The 13,778-nt window shown below is 45.2% G+C and overlaps 1 protein-coding gene across 1 annotated transcript in view; it reads right to left on the bottom strand.

Annotated features, from left to right (window-relative positions):
- Positions 1-335: 335 nt before the first annotated feature.
- The window catches only part of LOC143300028 (putative helicase MOV-10), a 40,963-nt gene continuing 27,520 nt past the window's right edge, over positions 336-13,778 (bottom strand). Inside the window, exons 14-19 of the mRNA XM_076613583.1 lie at positions 12,293-12,320; positions 8,627-8,875; positions 6,735-6,911; positions 4,996-5,084; positions 3,667-3,791; positions 336-1,372 (exon numbers count right to left, since the gene is read on the bottom strand). Of these exons, the coding sequence (XP_076469698.1) occupies positions 1,302-1,372; positions 3,667-3,791; positions 4,996-5,084; positions 6,735-6,911; positions 8,627-8,875; positions 12,293-12,320 (739 nt within the window). The 3' untranslated portion in view covers positions 336-1,301. The remainder of the gene's footprint in view (positions 1,373-3,666; positions 3,792-4,995; positions 5,085-6,734; positions 6,912-8,626; positions 8,876-12,292; positions 12,321-13,778) is intronic.

Genomic DNA, 13,778 nt, shown 5'->3' with positions numbered 1-13,778 from the left:
ACACCCCATGACACACAGAAAACCAATACACCCCATGACACACACACACACAGAAAAACAATACACCCCATGACACACACATGGAAAAACAATACACCCCAAGACACACACACGGAAAAACAATACACCCCATGACACACACAGAAAAGCAATACACCCCAAGACACACACACGGAAAAACAATACACCCCATGACACACACAGAAAAGCAATACACCCCATGACACACACATGGAAAAAACAATACACCCCATGACACACACATGGAAAAAACAATACACCCCATGACACACACATGGAAAAAACAATACACCCCATGACACACACATGGAAAAAACAATACACCCCATGACACACACATGGAAAAAACAATACACCCCATGACACACACACAGAAAAACAATACACCCCATGACACACACAGAAAAGCAATACACCCCATGACACACACAGAAAAACAATACACCCCATGACACACACACAGAAAAGCAATACACCCCATGACACACACACAGAAAAGCAATACACCCCATGACACACACAGAAAAACAATACACCCCATGACACACACACAGAAAAGCAATACACCCCATGACACACACAGAAAAACAATACACCCCATGACACACACACAGAAAAATGAAACAGGCCCTCACACATAAAGGAATGTCGACTGTAAATGTAAAAAAAACACATATATACATAAATCCACTATGTCCATGACATTAACCATTCAAAAACAATATACACAATCTGAACAAAACAAAAAATAAAAGCAGAAAGGACCCCATCAACAGTTAATTAAACATTGCTGCCATCCGTACACATGCATGCATTGACCAGTCGACAAAAACCTCGCAAATCAAAACTTGCGATGGACAAACCTGGCACCATGCAAGTCTAGGGATATGCTGTGACTTAAACGTTTAAGCTTTTAAAAAAGTGTTTATATTCTTCATCAGTTTGGATGTTTCTTTGTCAGTTCCTATAGTGTCTTGGACACCTTGTACAAGCCGACTTTCAGTTTCTACACCATCTCCGTCCTTATAAAATCGCTAAAATCCTTTCTCTTACAAAACAAGTTACATGTAAAACAAACACAGCCACGGGAAGGATCCCTGGCTTGGTATCCTCAGAATCTTCACTGCACGTGTACTGCTCACAGTCACACACCGTCACAAGATAATGCGCCGAGATCCCACTTTGCAGGCACGGCAGGGGAATCTGCGATATGGTGCCGACTCCTCCCCCCCCCCGCCTCCACCTCCTCACAGTTCTCCCCCTCCGCCTGTCCCATACGTTTACTCATCTTGCTGGAACACTGTCTCATTGTTGACGGCGCTGATCTGGGCCAGGTCCTCTGGAGTGAAGTCTGGAACACGCAGAACACACTCAATGATTATCACCATCATCAACATCAATATTTGTACCTGTTATAAAAATCAAGCTACTAAGTGCATCGTTATAAAAGCCGTATGCCCTAAATTTGTTAAAATTGGGACTTTATTCATACGTAAGTCGCAGTGGTTTGCAAGCCGCAAATGTTACACACACACACAAAGTTTCAAAATTAGCCACAGAATTTTGTCTGAAGTGCGCCACTCTCGACTTTCTCCAGCATCTGATCATGGATTCATTCAAATTCATAGGCAGCAGCAGCTCAGTTTCCCTTTTCAATGGCCAATTTAATGGCCTTCAGTTTGAAAGCTGCATCACAAGCATTGTGTCGTGTTTATGGCATGATGGAGGTTGTCTGAGCAAGGCCGATCAACTGAATGTTTCGTGTGCACAAAGGCCATGTGTAAATTTGGAGGGATAAAATGTAAACAGTTAACACAAGCCCACTTTTACAGGAGTTTTGAATTCATGAAGAGTCAAAACCAGTTTTGAAACCTAATGTGAACGCGAAAAAACTTAGCTGTATGCAGAGCACGGGAACAGGAGTCGAGATGGCTGCCGGAAAAAGAGGGCGCTAGTCAGGGGGGCACAGGGGAGGTTACCTACTTCCGGGAGGTTATCAGCCGTAGCTACTTTCGTTTTCTCCGCATAAGTGGATAGTAGTTTGCACAGGACAGGAATGTCAGACCCCTGCCGGAGTTTGCACTAGTGGGTCACGGTTAAGTATGTGCAATTAAATGTGAATTTAGAAACAGACTGGAAACTGATGACAACACTTGATTTGTCCTGAACGTGTCATGGGGAAAACCTGCAACATCAGAAAAATCCACAAACAAGATGCGACATTATTTTAGCCGCAGGGGTCATGGTTGAGGGAAAAAACACGTGGCTAGAAGTCTGAATTATACGACATACTGTGCATGTCTTCAGTCAGAAACCAAGCTGTAAGCGCTTTACAAATGCCGAGTCATCTGCACAACAGGCTGCCTACCTGGGTGGAGCTGACGGAGAGCTACCTTTAGGCGCTCATCATTGGTTTCCTGTGTCATTCAGTCAGGCTTCAGTCACACAGACACACACACATGTATCAGTCATCTTGTTCCTTCTACAACAAAATATATTGAAGATTCAAGGCTCTTCACTGGCTTCAAACAAAACAATCTGGTATGCGCATGGGGGTGGCTGAGTTGAAATCACATCAGTCAACAGGCGCTCAAGGGCAGCTTGCACACGCCCTCTTCCCAATTCCTCACCCACACCCCCTCATGGACACATCCAAAACACACACACACACATTCTCTCTCTCTCTCTCACACACAAGCATATATAATCCAACACACACTCTCACACACATTCTTGCTCTCTCTCTCTCTCTCTCTCTCTCTTTCTCACACACACACACACTCTCACACACCCAACAAACATGCATACGCAACCCAGCACAGAAACACACTCTTTCTCTCTCTCTCAAACACACATACACACACACCCTCTCTCTCTCAAACACACATACACACACTCTCTCTTTCTCACACACAGACACACTCTCTCAAACACACATACACACTCTCTCTCTCTCTCAAACACATATACACACAATCTCTCTCTCAACACACACACACTCTCTCTCTCAAACACACATATACACACACTCTTTCTCTCTCAAACACACATACACACACACACACACTCTCTCTCTCTCAAACACACATATATGCACTCACTCTCTCTCTCTCTCTCTTAAACACAAATGCATGCCCTCTTTCTCTCTCCAGTACACATGCACGCACTCTTTCTCTTCCTCACACTGACCATCCGTGTCACTGGTTTCCAGCCAACACACTCTCTCAAACACACATATACACACTCTCTCTCTCTCAAACACACATACACACACTCTCTCTCTCAACACACATACACACACTCTCTCTCTCAAACACACATATATACGCACTCTTTCTCTCTCAAACACACATACAAACACACACACACTTTCTCTCTCAAACACACATATATGCACTCTCTCTCTCTCTCTGAAAGCAGAGTGTATTTGAATTTCATGTATGTTTTTCTATAACCTTTTGTTATCTTGTGAACATTTTGATTTAATTTCTTTTTGCCCTGAGGGCTGGATGTAAAAAAACATATGCATGCTTATTCAACTTCCCTCATTAAAAAAATTCATTCGTTCGTTCGTTCGTTCGTTCATTCTCTCTCTCTCTCTCTAACACAAATGCATGCACTCTTTTTCTCTTCCCCCACACTGACCGTCCGTGTCACTGGTCTCCAGCTGCTCCAGCAGCTCACAGAGTTTCTTGAAGGTTTCGTCCTCATCACACCGATCAACGTGGGGGTTCACCATGCACCCGTTCACCTTGCACGACTCCACGAAACTGCAGCAACATTAGCAACATCAACAATGATAATGATAATAACAACCATGCAAATGCCACTACAGCTACTACTGATCTTCTTCTTTTATGGGCCGCGCCTCCCACGTTCACTTGTATGTCCGCAAGTGAGCTGATCTCCCAATCGAACCATATAATTATGTGACCTGGTTCAAGACAAAATTTGACAAAAAACAAGAACGCCAGAGAATCAACAGACAAGACAGAAAATACAAAAAAAAAACTTAGCCATATGGAGAGCACAGGAACAGGAGTCATAATGGCTGCTGGAAAAAAAGAGGGCGCTAGCCAGCGGGCCAAAGGGGAGGTTACCTACTTCCGGGAGGTTATCGGCCGTAGTTTTGTTTTCTTCGCATAGGCGGATAGTAGTTTGCACAGGACAGGAATGTCAGACCCCTGCCGGAGTCTGCACTAGTTGGGGTCATGGTTAAGTATGTGTAATTAAATGGGCTTTTACGTGTATGACCGTCTTTACCCCGCCATGAAGGCAGCCACACTCTGCTTTCAGGGGTACTACTACTGATAATAAGAATAGTAATCATCCATCGTCATAGCAGTAATAATAGCAATAATAACAGAGCATTATCATCGTAACAGCAATAACAACAGAGCATTATCCTCATAACAGCAATAACAACAGAGCATTATCCTCATAACAGTAATAACAGCAATAACAACAGAGCATTATCCTCATAACAGTAATAACAGCAATAACAACATAGCATTATCCTCATAACAGTAATAACAGCAATAACAACAGAGCAGCATACACTTACATCATACACACACACACACACACACACTCACACACATACACACTCACACACATACATGAATACGAATACGAATACACAAATACTACACACGTGTCCAACATAAAACACAAAGAAATAAAATAAACGAAAAATAAAAAAGATAATCTGAATAGCACCACACACACACACACACACACATGCACGCTCACAAACACGCATATACGCAAAGAAACACAACTTAAGAAACAGATATGGATCCAAACCTTACAGAATAACAATAGCGATAATAATCAAAAGTAGTTTCACACATCTCAAAGAGCTTTGTAATCACACATCAAGCAGACACCTACCACATAAGAACACCAACACACACACACACACACACTTTCCGCCATCCATCCAGCACCACACCACAACACCTGTCCTCTCACCTGCTCCAGCTCTTGTTGTGTCGCAGGACATTGGGGTTTCCGATGACGATCAGCAGGGCCTTGGCCCGAGTCACCGCCACGTTGAATCGCTGAAACATCGCCCATCCGTCTATCATTACTAACCGACACACACACACTCTCTCTCCCCTCTCTCTCTCCCTCTCTCTCTTACCTTACCATATATTTCCTCTCTTTCTCTCTCTCCCCCCCCCCCTCTCTCCCTCTTACCTTACCATATATTTCCACTCTCTCTCTCTCTCTCTCCCTCTCTCTCTTACCTTACCATATATTCCCCTCCCCCCCTCTCTCTCTCTTACCTCACCATATATTTCCTCTCTCTCTCCTCTCTCTCTCTCCCCCCCCCCTCTCTCTCTTACCGTATATTTCCTTTCTCTCTCTCTCCCCTCTCTCTCTTACCTTACCATATATTTCCTCTCTCTCTCTCCCCTCTCTCTCTTACCTTACCGTATATTTCCTCTCTCTCTCTCCCCTCTCTCTCTTACCTTACCATATATTTCCTCTCTCTCTCTCCCCTCTCTCTCTTACCTTACCGTATATTTCCTCTCTCTCTCTCTCCCTCTCTCTCTTACCTTACCATATATTTCCTCTCTCTCTCTCCCCTCTCTCTCTCTCCCCGCTCTCTCTTACCTTACCATATATTTCCTCTCTCTCTCTCTCCCTCTCTCTCTCTTACCTTACCATATATTTTTTCTCTCTCTCTCCCCTCTCTCTCTCTCCCTCTTACCTTACCATATATTTCCTCTCTCTCTCCCCCCTCTCTCTTACCGTATATTTCCTCTCTCTCTCTCCCCTCTCTCTCTTACCTTACCATATATTTCCTCTCTCTCTCTCTCCCTCTCTCTCTTACCTTACCATATATTTCCTCTCTCTCTCTCCTCTCTCTCTCTCCCTCTTACCTTACCATATATTCCCCTCCCCTCTCTCTCCCTCTTACCTTACCATATATTTCCTCTCTCTCTCTCTCTCTCTCTCCCCCCTCTCTCTCTCACCGTATATTTCCTCTCTCTCTCTCTCCCCTCTCTCTCTTACCTTACCATATATTTCTCTCTCTCTCCCCTCTCTCTCTCTCTCTCTTTCCCCCTCTCAAACCCCTTCAACACCAAATAATGAAGAGAAATCCCCAAAAGACAGGACACTATTCATCCAACACACCACAGGTATCCTCAAAACACCCCCTTCCACCTGTAGATCTACCCACTTTCCTGTTCTGTCGGGAAATCAGCGTCACACCCCACACCCACCCCCCCTCCCCCTCCATCCATCCCTCTCCCCCCCCCCCCCCCAGTCATTCCTCCCCACACTCTCTTTCTCTCTCCACCACACCCCCCACCTCTCTCCTCTTCTTCCTATTTCAATTTTCTTTCCTTTTTCATGTGTTTTTCTTCCTTAATTCTGTAGCCTATAGCTAGGTGGGGGGGAAAAAAAAAAGCCATTCTTATCATTGTCCTTATCTCAATACCCTGAAAAAATAAATTGTTCGTTTGTTCATTCGTTCTCCCTCACTCTCTCTCCTCTCCCGCCCCCCAACCTACCTCGTTCAGTTCAGGAAGTGTCACAACGTTCAGACAAATCCATATCCACCACCACACCCCATGTGCACAGCAGATACCTGACCAGCAGCACCACCCCCCATCCCCACTCCCTTCACTCCCCACTGTCCCCCTCCCCGCCCCCCCCCCCGCCCCCCCCACCCCCCTTTCCCTCCATATCCCCCCTACCTTGCTGTTCTGCAGGAAGCCGATGGCGAACTTGTTGTCCGTGGCCAGGAAGCGTGGGTTGCTGCGCACGGTGGACAGGATGATGACCTGTCTCTCCTGGCCCTGGAACTCCTCCACGCTGCCAACCTTGATGCCATCCAGCCCACGCTGCAGCAGTTCCGCTTTGATCTTCTGCACCTGTGGGACACAGCAACATCATGAGGGCAACATCGACACAGCACCACCATCACAAGTCTCCTCTGACTGCTTGATGGTTTATGACGTGATGTTTATGAAGACAACGACACTAGCAACAACAATGAAACACACACAATGACACCGCCTATAATGAGAACAACACTGCCAGAGAGCTACTCACCTGTTTGCTGTAACGACTGATGCAATGACAAAGACCGACCCACCTGTTTGCTGTAACGACTGATGCAATGACAAAGACCGACCCACCTGTTTGCTGTAAAGACTGATGCAATGACAAAGACCGACCCACCTGTTTGCTGTAAAGACTGATGCAATGACAAAGACCGACCCACCTGTTTGCTGTAAAGACTGATGCAATGACAAAGACCGACCCACCTGTTTGCTGTAAAGACTGATGCAATGACAAAGACCGACCCACCTGTCTGCTGTAAAGACTGATGCAATGACAAAGACCGACCCACCTGTTTGCTGTAAAGACTGATGCAATGAAGCACCCTAAATGACACCTATAATAGACATGCCTACCCCAAAATTTGTTCTTGTTTTTTTAGCAACATCAGACATTAAAATCAGGAACAGGGTATTATTTTCAGGAACATCTCAGCAAACATACAACAGTCCTCAGGCAGCCAGAAGCAATGGTTGTAAACACAGAAACAGGTCTCCACTTTCAAAAGGTTGTCTGCATTCTTCTTCTTCTTCTGCGTTCATGGGCTGCAACTCTCACGTTCACTCGTATATACGCGAGTGGGCTTTTACGTGTATGACCGTATTTTAACCCGCCATGTAGGCAGCCATACTCCGCTTTCGGGGACGTGCATGCTGAGTATGTTTTTGTTTCCATAACCCACCGAACGCTGACATGGATTACAGGATCTTTAACGTGCGTATTTGATCTTCTGCTTGCAGTATACACACGAGGGGGGTACAGGCACAAGCAGGTCTGCACATATGTTGACCTGGGAGACCGTAAAAATCTCCACCCTTTACCCACCAGGCGCCGTCACCGTGATTCGAACCCGGGACCCTCAGATTGAAAGTCCAACACTTTAACCACTCAGCTATTGCGCCCGTCAGTCTCCATTCAAAAGTCGGTGCTTACCGGCATGCACATTGGTCTTGCCAAAGTTATTTCACTGGTGATGGAAATCAAGCAGACTTTCACAAAATGGCTTTGGTACTGTTCGGACAGTTCCGGCTTTTCATGAAGAGGCTTCAGTAATATTCGGCAGCATTTCCTTAAGTCTTAACGAAGTGTCTTCAGCAATAGTCGGAAAGCCATCTGAGGGTACACTTGTACTCACTAGATACTTCAGGAAAAAAAAATGTTACGGTCAGATTTTTAAAAACTTTCCAGGACATGCAGCAAATATCCTTATTTCCAGGACATCCTGTACATTCCATCAATTTTCTGTGACAAATACGGGCCCTCAGTAACTGTAGGGACGGGCGCAATAGCCGAGTGGTTAAAGCGTTGGACTGTCAATCTGAGGGTCCCGGGTTCGAATCACGGTGACGGCGCCTGGTGGGTGAAGGGTGGAGATTTTTATGATCTCCCAGGTCAACATATGTGCACATATACATACGAGTACATACGAGTGAACGTGGGAGTTGCAGCCCACGAACGCAGAAGAAGAAGAAGAAGAAGAAAGTAACTGTAGGCATGCCTGCTGTAACAACAACGATGGACCCACCTGTTTGCGGTAAGGGCTGATGATCCCGATGTGCTCCTCCTGGATGAGGGCTCCCCGAGGGCAGGTCTGGTTGACGAGGAGGCCCACATAGTGCAGCACCTGCCGCACCTCGAAGGGGTTGAAGAAGGACGGGGAGGAGGCCTCCTGCATGTCCTCCCCCACCACCGCATGGAACAGCACCGGCCGGTCCTTGTTGGGCAGGGCCGACCACCCACACATCCGATGCGTCACCGCCGGCGACCCACTCGCCTGGGAAAGGGGAGAGAATCAGAGGTGTTGGTCAGGGACGAGGAAGTGACGGTAATCTACTAACGGGAGGTTATTCGCTGTAGCTACTTTTGTTTTCTCCGCATAGAAGGGTCCGCTCGCCTTGGAAAGGGGGAGGGGGGAATAGAGGCGTTGTCAGGGATGAGGAAGGGAGGTAATCTATTATCATTAGCCACAGCTACTTTCGTTTTCTCCGCATAGGCACTGCACTGGGGCCATATCAGGACGGTCAAACCATACTAATGCTCAATCATGTCTGCACAAAACTGTCATATCTACCTACAAAACCACCAAGACAAACTCACAAAACAGTTCATTACACACCTCCCTGACCATTCAGCTCCCGAGGGCAGATAAGACCAGGCTGTGTTGAGAACGTTAGCCCTTCTGCCTAACTGATCATCCCCAGATTACAAAAAAAAATCATAAGAAAGGATAAAACTATACTTCAACACCAAAGAAAACTTACATTAACAAGAGAGGCAAGGCCTTCAAGACTCACTTGTGATAAATTAAGTCCCCTAGCATTAATTACAGAGTAATTTCCTTTTTTTACTATCTGCACCAAAACGTTTGCAAAATAAATAAAAATTCCATGCTTAGCAAAAGAGTTCCTGTTTGAACAAAAAATGATAATAATGACTCCTCTTGTTGTTGTGTCAGAATAAGAGGTCAGAGTGCCAAGTTTAGAGAATACAAAAAATATAAATATAACAGTAAATGCAGTTTGCATATAATTAGGCTTCTTTTTTTATTTTTTTGTGCCCATCCCAGAGGTGCAATATTGTTTTAAACAAGATGACTGGAAAGAACTGAATTTTTCCTATTTTTATGCCAAATTTGGTGTCAACTGACAAAGTATTTGCAGAGAAAATGTCAATGTTAAAGGTTTACCACGGACAAACAGACACACAGACACATGGACACACACACACACACAACCGAACACCAGGTTAAAACATAGACTCACTTTGTTTACACAAGTGAGTCAAAAAGGCCGTACATACCAGTAACACTGCAAAGGACAGCTAGTGCCCACCCCGATGTTTACAATTTCACTACCTTGTCAGCAGAGCAAAACAGCACATCACAGACTGCAGAATGGAGGAGAAAAAAAAGGTCAAAGCTTGGTCAATAAAAGAAACGAAATGGACTGGGAAGGCAGAAACAGGAGACAACAGTGAAGGACGAAAAAAACGCAGAAAGAGAGTGATAGAAAAGAGGACATTTCTAGCACAGAATTTCTTGCCTCCTACATTTTGAGAGTTATTTGTATTTGTATTTGTATTTCTTTTTATCACAACAGATTTCTCTGTGTGAAATTCGGGCTGCTCTCCCCAGGGAGAGCGCGTCGCTACACTACAGCGCCACCCCATTTTTTTTGTATTTTTTCCTGCGTGCAGTTTTATTTGTTTTTCCTATCGCAGTGGATTTTTCTACAGAATTTTGCCAGGAACAACCCTTTTGTTGCCGTGGGGTTCTTTTACGTGCGCTAAGTGCATGCTGCACACGGGACCTCGGTTTATCGTCTCATCCGAATGACTAGCGTCCAGACCACCACTCAAGGTCTAGCGGAGGGGGAGAAAATATCGGTGGCTGAGCCGTGATTCGAACCAGCGCGCTCAGATTCTCTCGCTTCCTAGGTGGACGCGTTACCTCTAGGCCATCACTCCACATTATAGTTAATCACAAAAGACTGAGCTGCAAATGAAATCCCTTTGTGGTGGTGAATCCATTGATCCTGCAGCTCTCACTTTGCTGGTGGTCCAACTGTAAGCTCATGTCAACCTCCAACACAAACGGAGCAGAGAACACACAAAGAGTGATTAACCATGGATCACTGCCCTTTTGCTGTCCATTCGCTCAGCTTACATCAGAGATCACAGATTAACGTAAGTTTACAGTTGGGGCCAACAGCAAAGTGAGAGCTGTATGATCAATGGCTTCTCCATTGCAATGGGAAGTCATTTACAGCTTCGTCTTTTGTGAAGGACTGTGACTCCCAAACTAGGAGGCAAGACTGCACTGGCTCTCAGTGCTGCAGCCTTGGGGGGCTAGTTGGCCTTTGGGAACCATCCAAACACTGACTGTCCTAAAACCCTCTTGGCCAAGGGAGTGGGGATGTAACTTGGGCAAGACACTCTCCACTGTAATCAAATTCTAGCCCAGACAGTCAGGACAGCAGATGCCACTTTTGCTGTCAAGGCCAGACACGGTAGTGAAATTTTTTCGCATAATTTGCTTCTTCAACATCTAATCTTTATAGTCCGTTTCACCTGGGTACTATATTCACTTAAATAAAGCTTCAAACAGCATCAACATGTGTGATTTCTTGTGAGTACCAAGCACATCTCCCTCTTTTCCTGTTTTCTCAGTTTTGTGTTTTGTCCTCGTAATACGATTTTTCAAAATGCTAAGGCTCAAAAACTTTCACAGATAGCATGTTAAAACTTGGTACTTTCTTTCTTTGTGTATTCATCTTTATTATAGTGCAGTGGGTTGTATAGTACTAGTAAAAGAATGAATATACAGTCATTTGAAAAAAAATTATGTCAAGGAATTTATACACATTTCAACAAAAACAAAAAAAAATAAACGTATTTATTCAAATTCCAAAATACCACTGTACTATAATAAAGAGCAAATACAAATAAATCAAATAAAACAAACAGAAATAACATATCTATAAAGGTATCGAAGTTATAAGCTTTTAATCTTTTTGTTTGTCAGCCATTTTGGATTCGTTTCCATGGAAACCGTCATGATAAAATTGCACAAAATGACCTTTTTAGACATGTTTATGTATCTTTACACACAATCTCTGTGCATATCGCATGTCTCCAGAAAGCCTCGTAAACTCAACGCCCTTTATTTTTTTTTTTGTACTGCGTGCGATGTTTTCCTCGCAGGATCTACGTTTGCGACACCTTGTTGCCTGGCTTTATACTGCCAAGTCATTCACACAGTGACTGGTCTCATGTCTCACGAAATGGACTGGCCAGCACCTCAGGATCAGCGGAGGGGGAGACGTATCGTGCGGACCGTTGTTGAGAGGCGGCTCAATTACATCCGCTCCAGGTGAGACCTAGGCTCGCACTCCCATTGTAATCACGACTGAGTCAATGAAACTCCTCAGGGATGAACATCTGATACGAGCCGATCACATTTTAAGGCACTGAGCTATGAAAACACACAACGAGCAGAGAACACACAAAGAGTGATTAAATGATCACTCACCTTTTGTATGCTAATGCTTGACATCAGAATCACAGATGACACGCTAAGTAAGTGGGAACAGAAAGTGAGATGTAGATCACCACCTATTATGACTACAAGCATGAAACATACACATCGTTGGACGGACCGTGTACCACACAAACACAGAGAGGCAAAACTCACTGTTAGTCTGGAGTTGGGGGAGCAGTGGCTGGGAACCCATCCAAACACTGGACGTCAAACCTCTGGCAGGTGAGTGGGTACGGGTCAAGACACTACCCAAACAAATCTACCAACGTGGACAGTCATGCACTTGATGCTGCAACCAGACACTAGTGAACACAGCAAACAAACTAACTTAGGGACGTTCACTGGCTAGCATAGACACAAGTACACAGCCACACAGGATTAACAAACATCTGGTACTTCCTGCTATTGGTTAGCCTAGAATACAGACACAAGCAAGCAAAAACAAATACGTAACTTGGGACGTTTTTCTGGACTGTTTATAGGCGGAAGACTAGAAAAGCAGAAATACAACTTTGAAATGTCGGAATTTGACTGTACAGAACAAGAAACAAACAAAAAAAACTAGTTGGGATTGAAATTGCAATACACGCACTAAGCAAGCAAAACAAATAATGGATCAATGAACAAACAGAAAAACAACAAAAGAACGAATAGTTTTGACTGTTCTGACTGGATACAGTACACAGGACACAGCCACAGCATAAACCAAAACTGACTTGGACGTTTCTGACTTGGCTACAGTCACAGAACACCAAAACATCAAATCAAGTACTACGTGCTGGCGTCAGACGTCTGCGACACAGACTGACACACAGCAAACAACTACGTATGAGGTCTCTGATGTAGCAGACTCAGGCACATCCAAGCAGTGACAGCAACTACGTTGGGGAGTTGAGGGCATAGCAGACCAGACACTGCTCGAACAGCAACAAACTACGTGGGGACGTCTGACTGGCTAGCAGACACAGACACAGCCACAGCAAACAAACTACGTGGGGACGTCTGACTGGCTAGCAGACACAGACACAGCCACAGCAAACAAACTACGTGGGGACGTCTGACTGGCTAGCAGACACCACACACAGCAAACAAACTACGTGGGGACGTCTGACTGGCTAGCAGACACAGACACAGCCACAGCAAACAAACTACGTGGGGACGTCTGACTGGCTAGCAGACACAGACACAGCCACAGCAAACAAACTATGTGGGGACGTCTGATTGGCTACCAGACACAGACACCAGACACAGCAAACAAACTACGTGGGGACGTCTGACTGGCTAGCAGACACAGACACAGCCACGCAAACAAACTACGTGGGGATGTCTGACTGGCTAGCAGACACAGACACAGCCACGCAAACAAACTACGTGGGGACGTCTGACTGGCTAGCAGACACAGACACAGCCACGCAAACAAACTACGTGGGGATGTCTGACTGGCTAGCAGACACAGACACAGCCACGCAAACAAACTACGTGGGGACGTCTGACTGGCTAGCAGACACAGACACAGCCACGCAAACAAACTACGTGGGGATGTCTGACTGGCTAGCAGACACAGACACAGCCACGCAAACAAACTACGTGGGGACGTCTGACTGGCTAGCAGACACAGACACAGCCACAGCAAACAAAC

This window comes from Babylonia areolata, chromosome 25, assembly GCF_041734735.1.
Source record: "Babylonia areolata isolate BAREFJ2019XMU chromosome 25, ASM4173473v1, whole genome shotgun sequence".
NCBI lineage: Eukaryota > Metazoa > Mollusca > Gastropoda > Neogastropoda > Buccinidae > Babylonia > Babylonia areolata.
The sequence above is the reverse complement of the archived record's forward strand: the minus strand, read 5'-3'. Positions and strand labels throughout refer to the sequence as shown.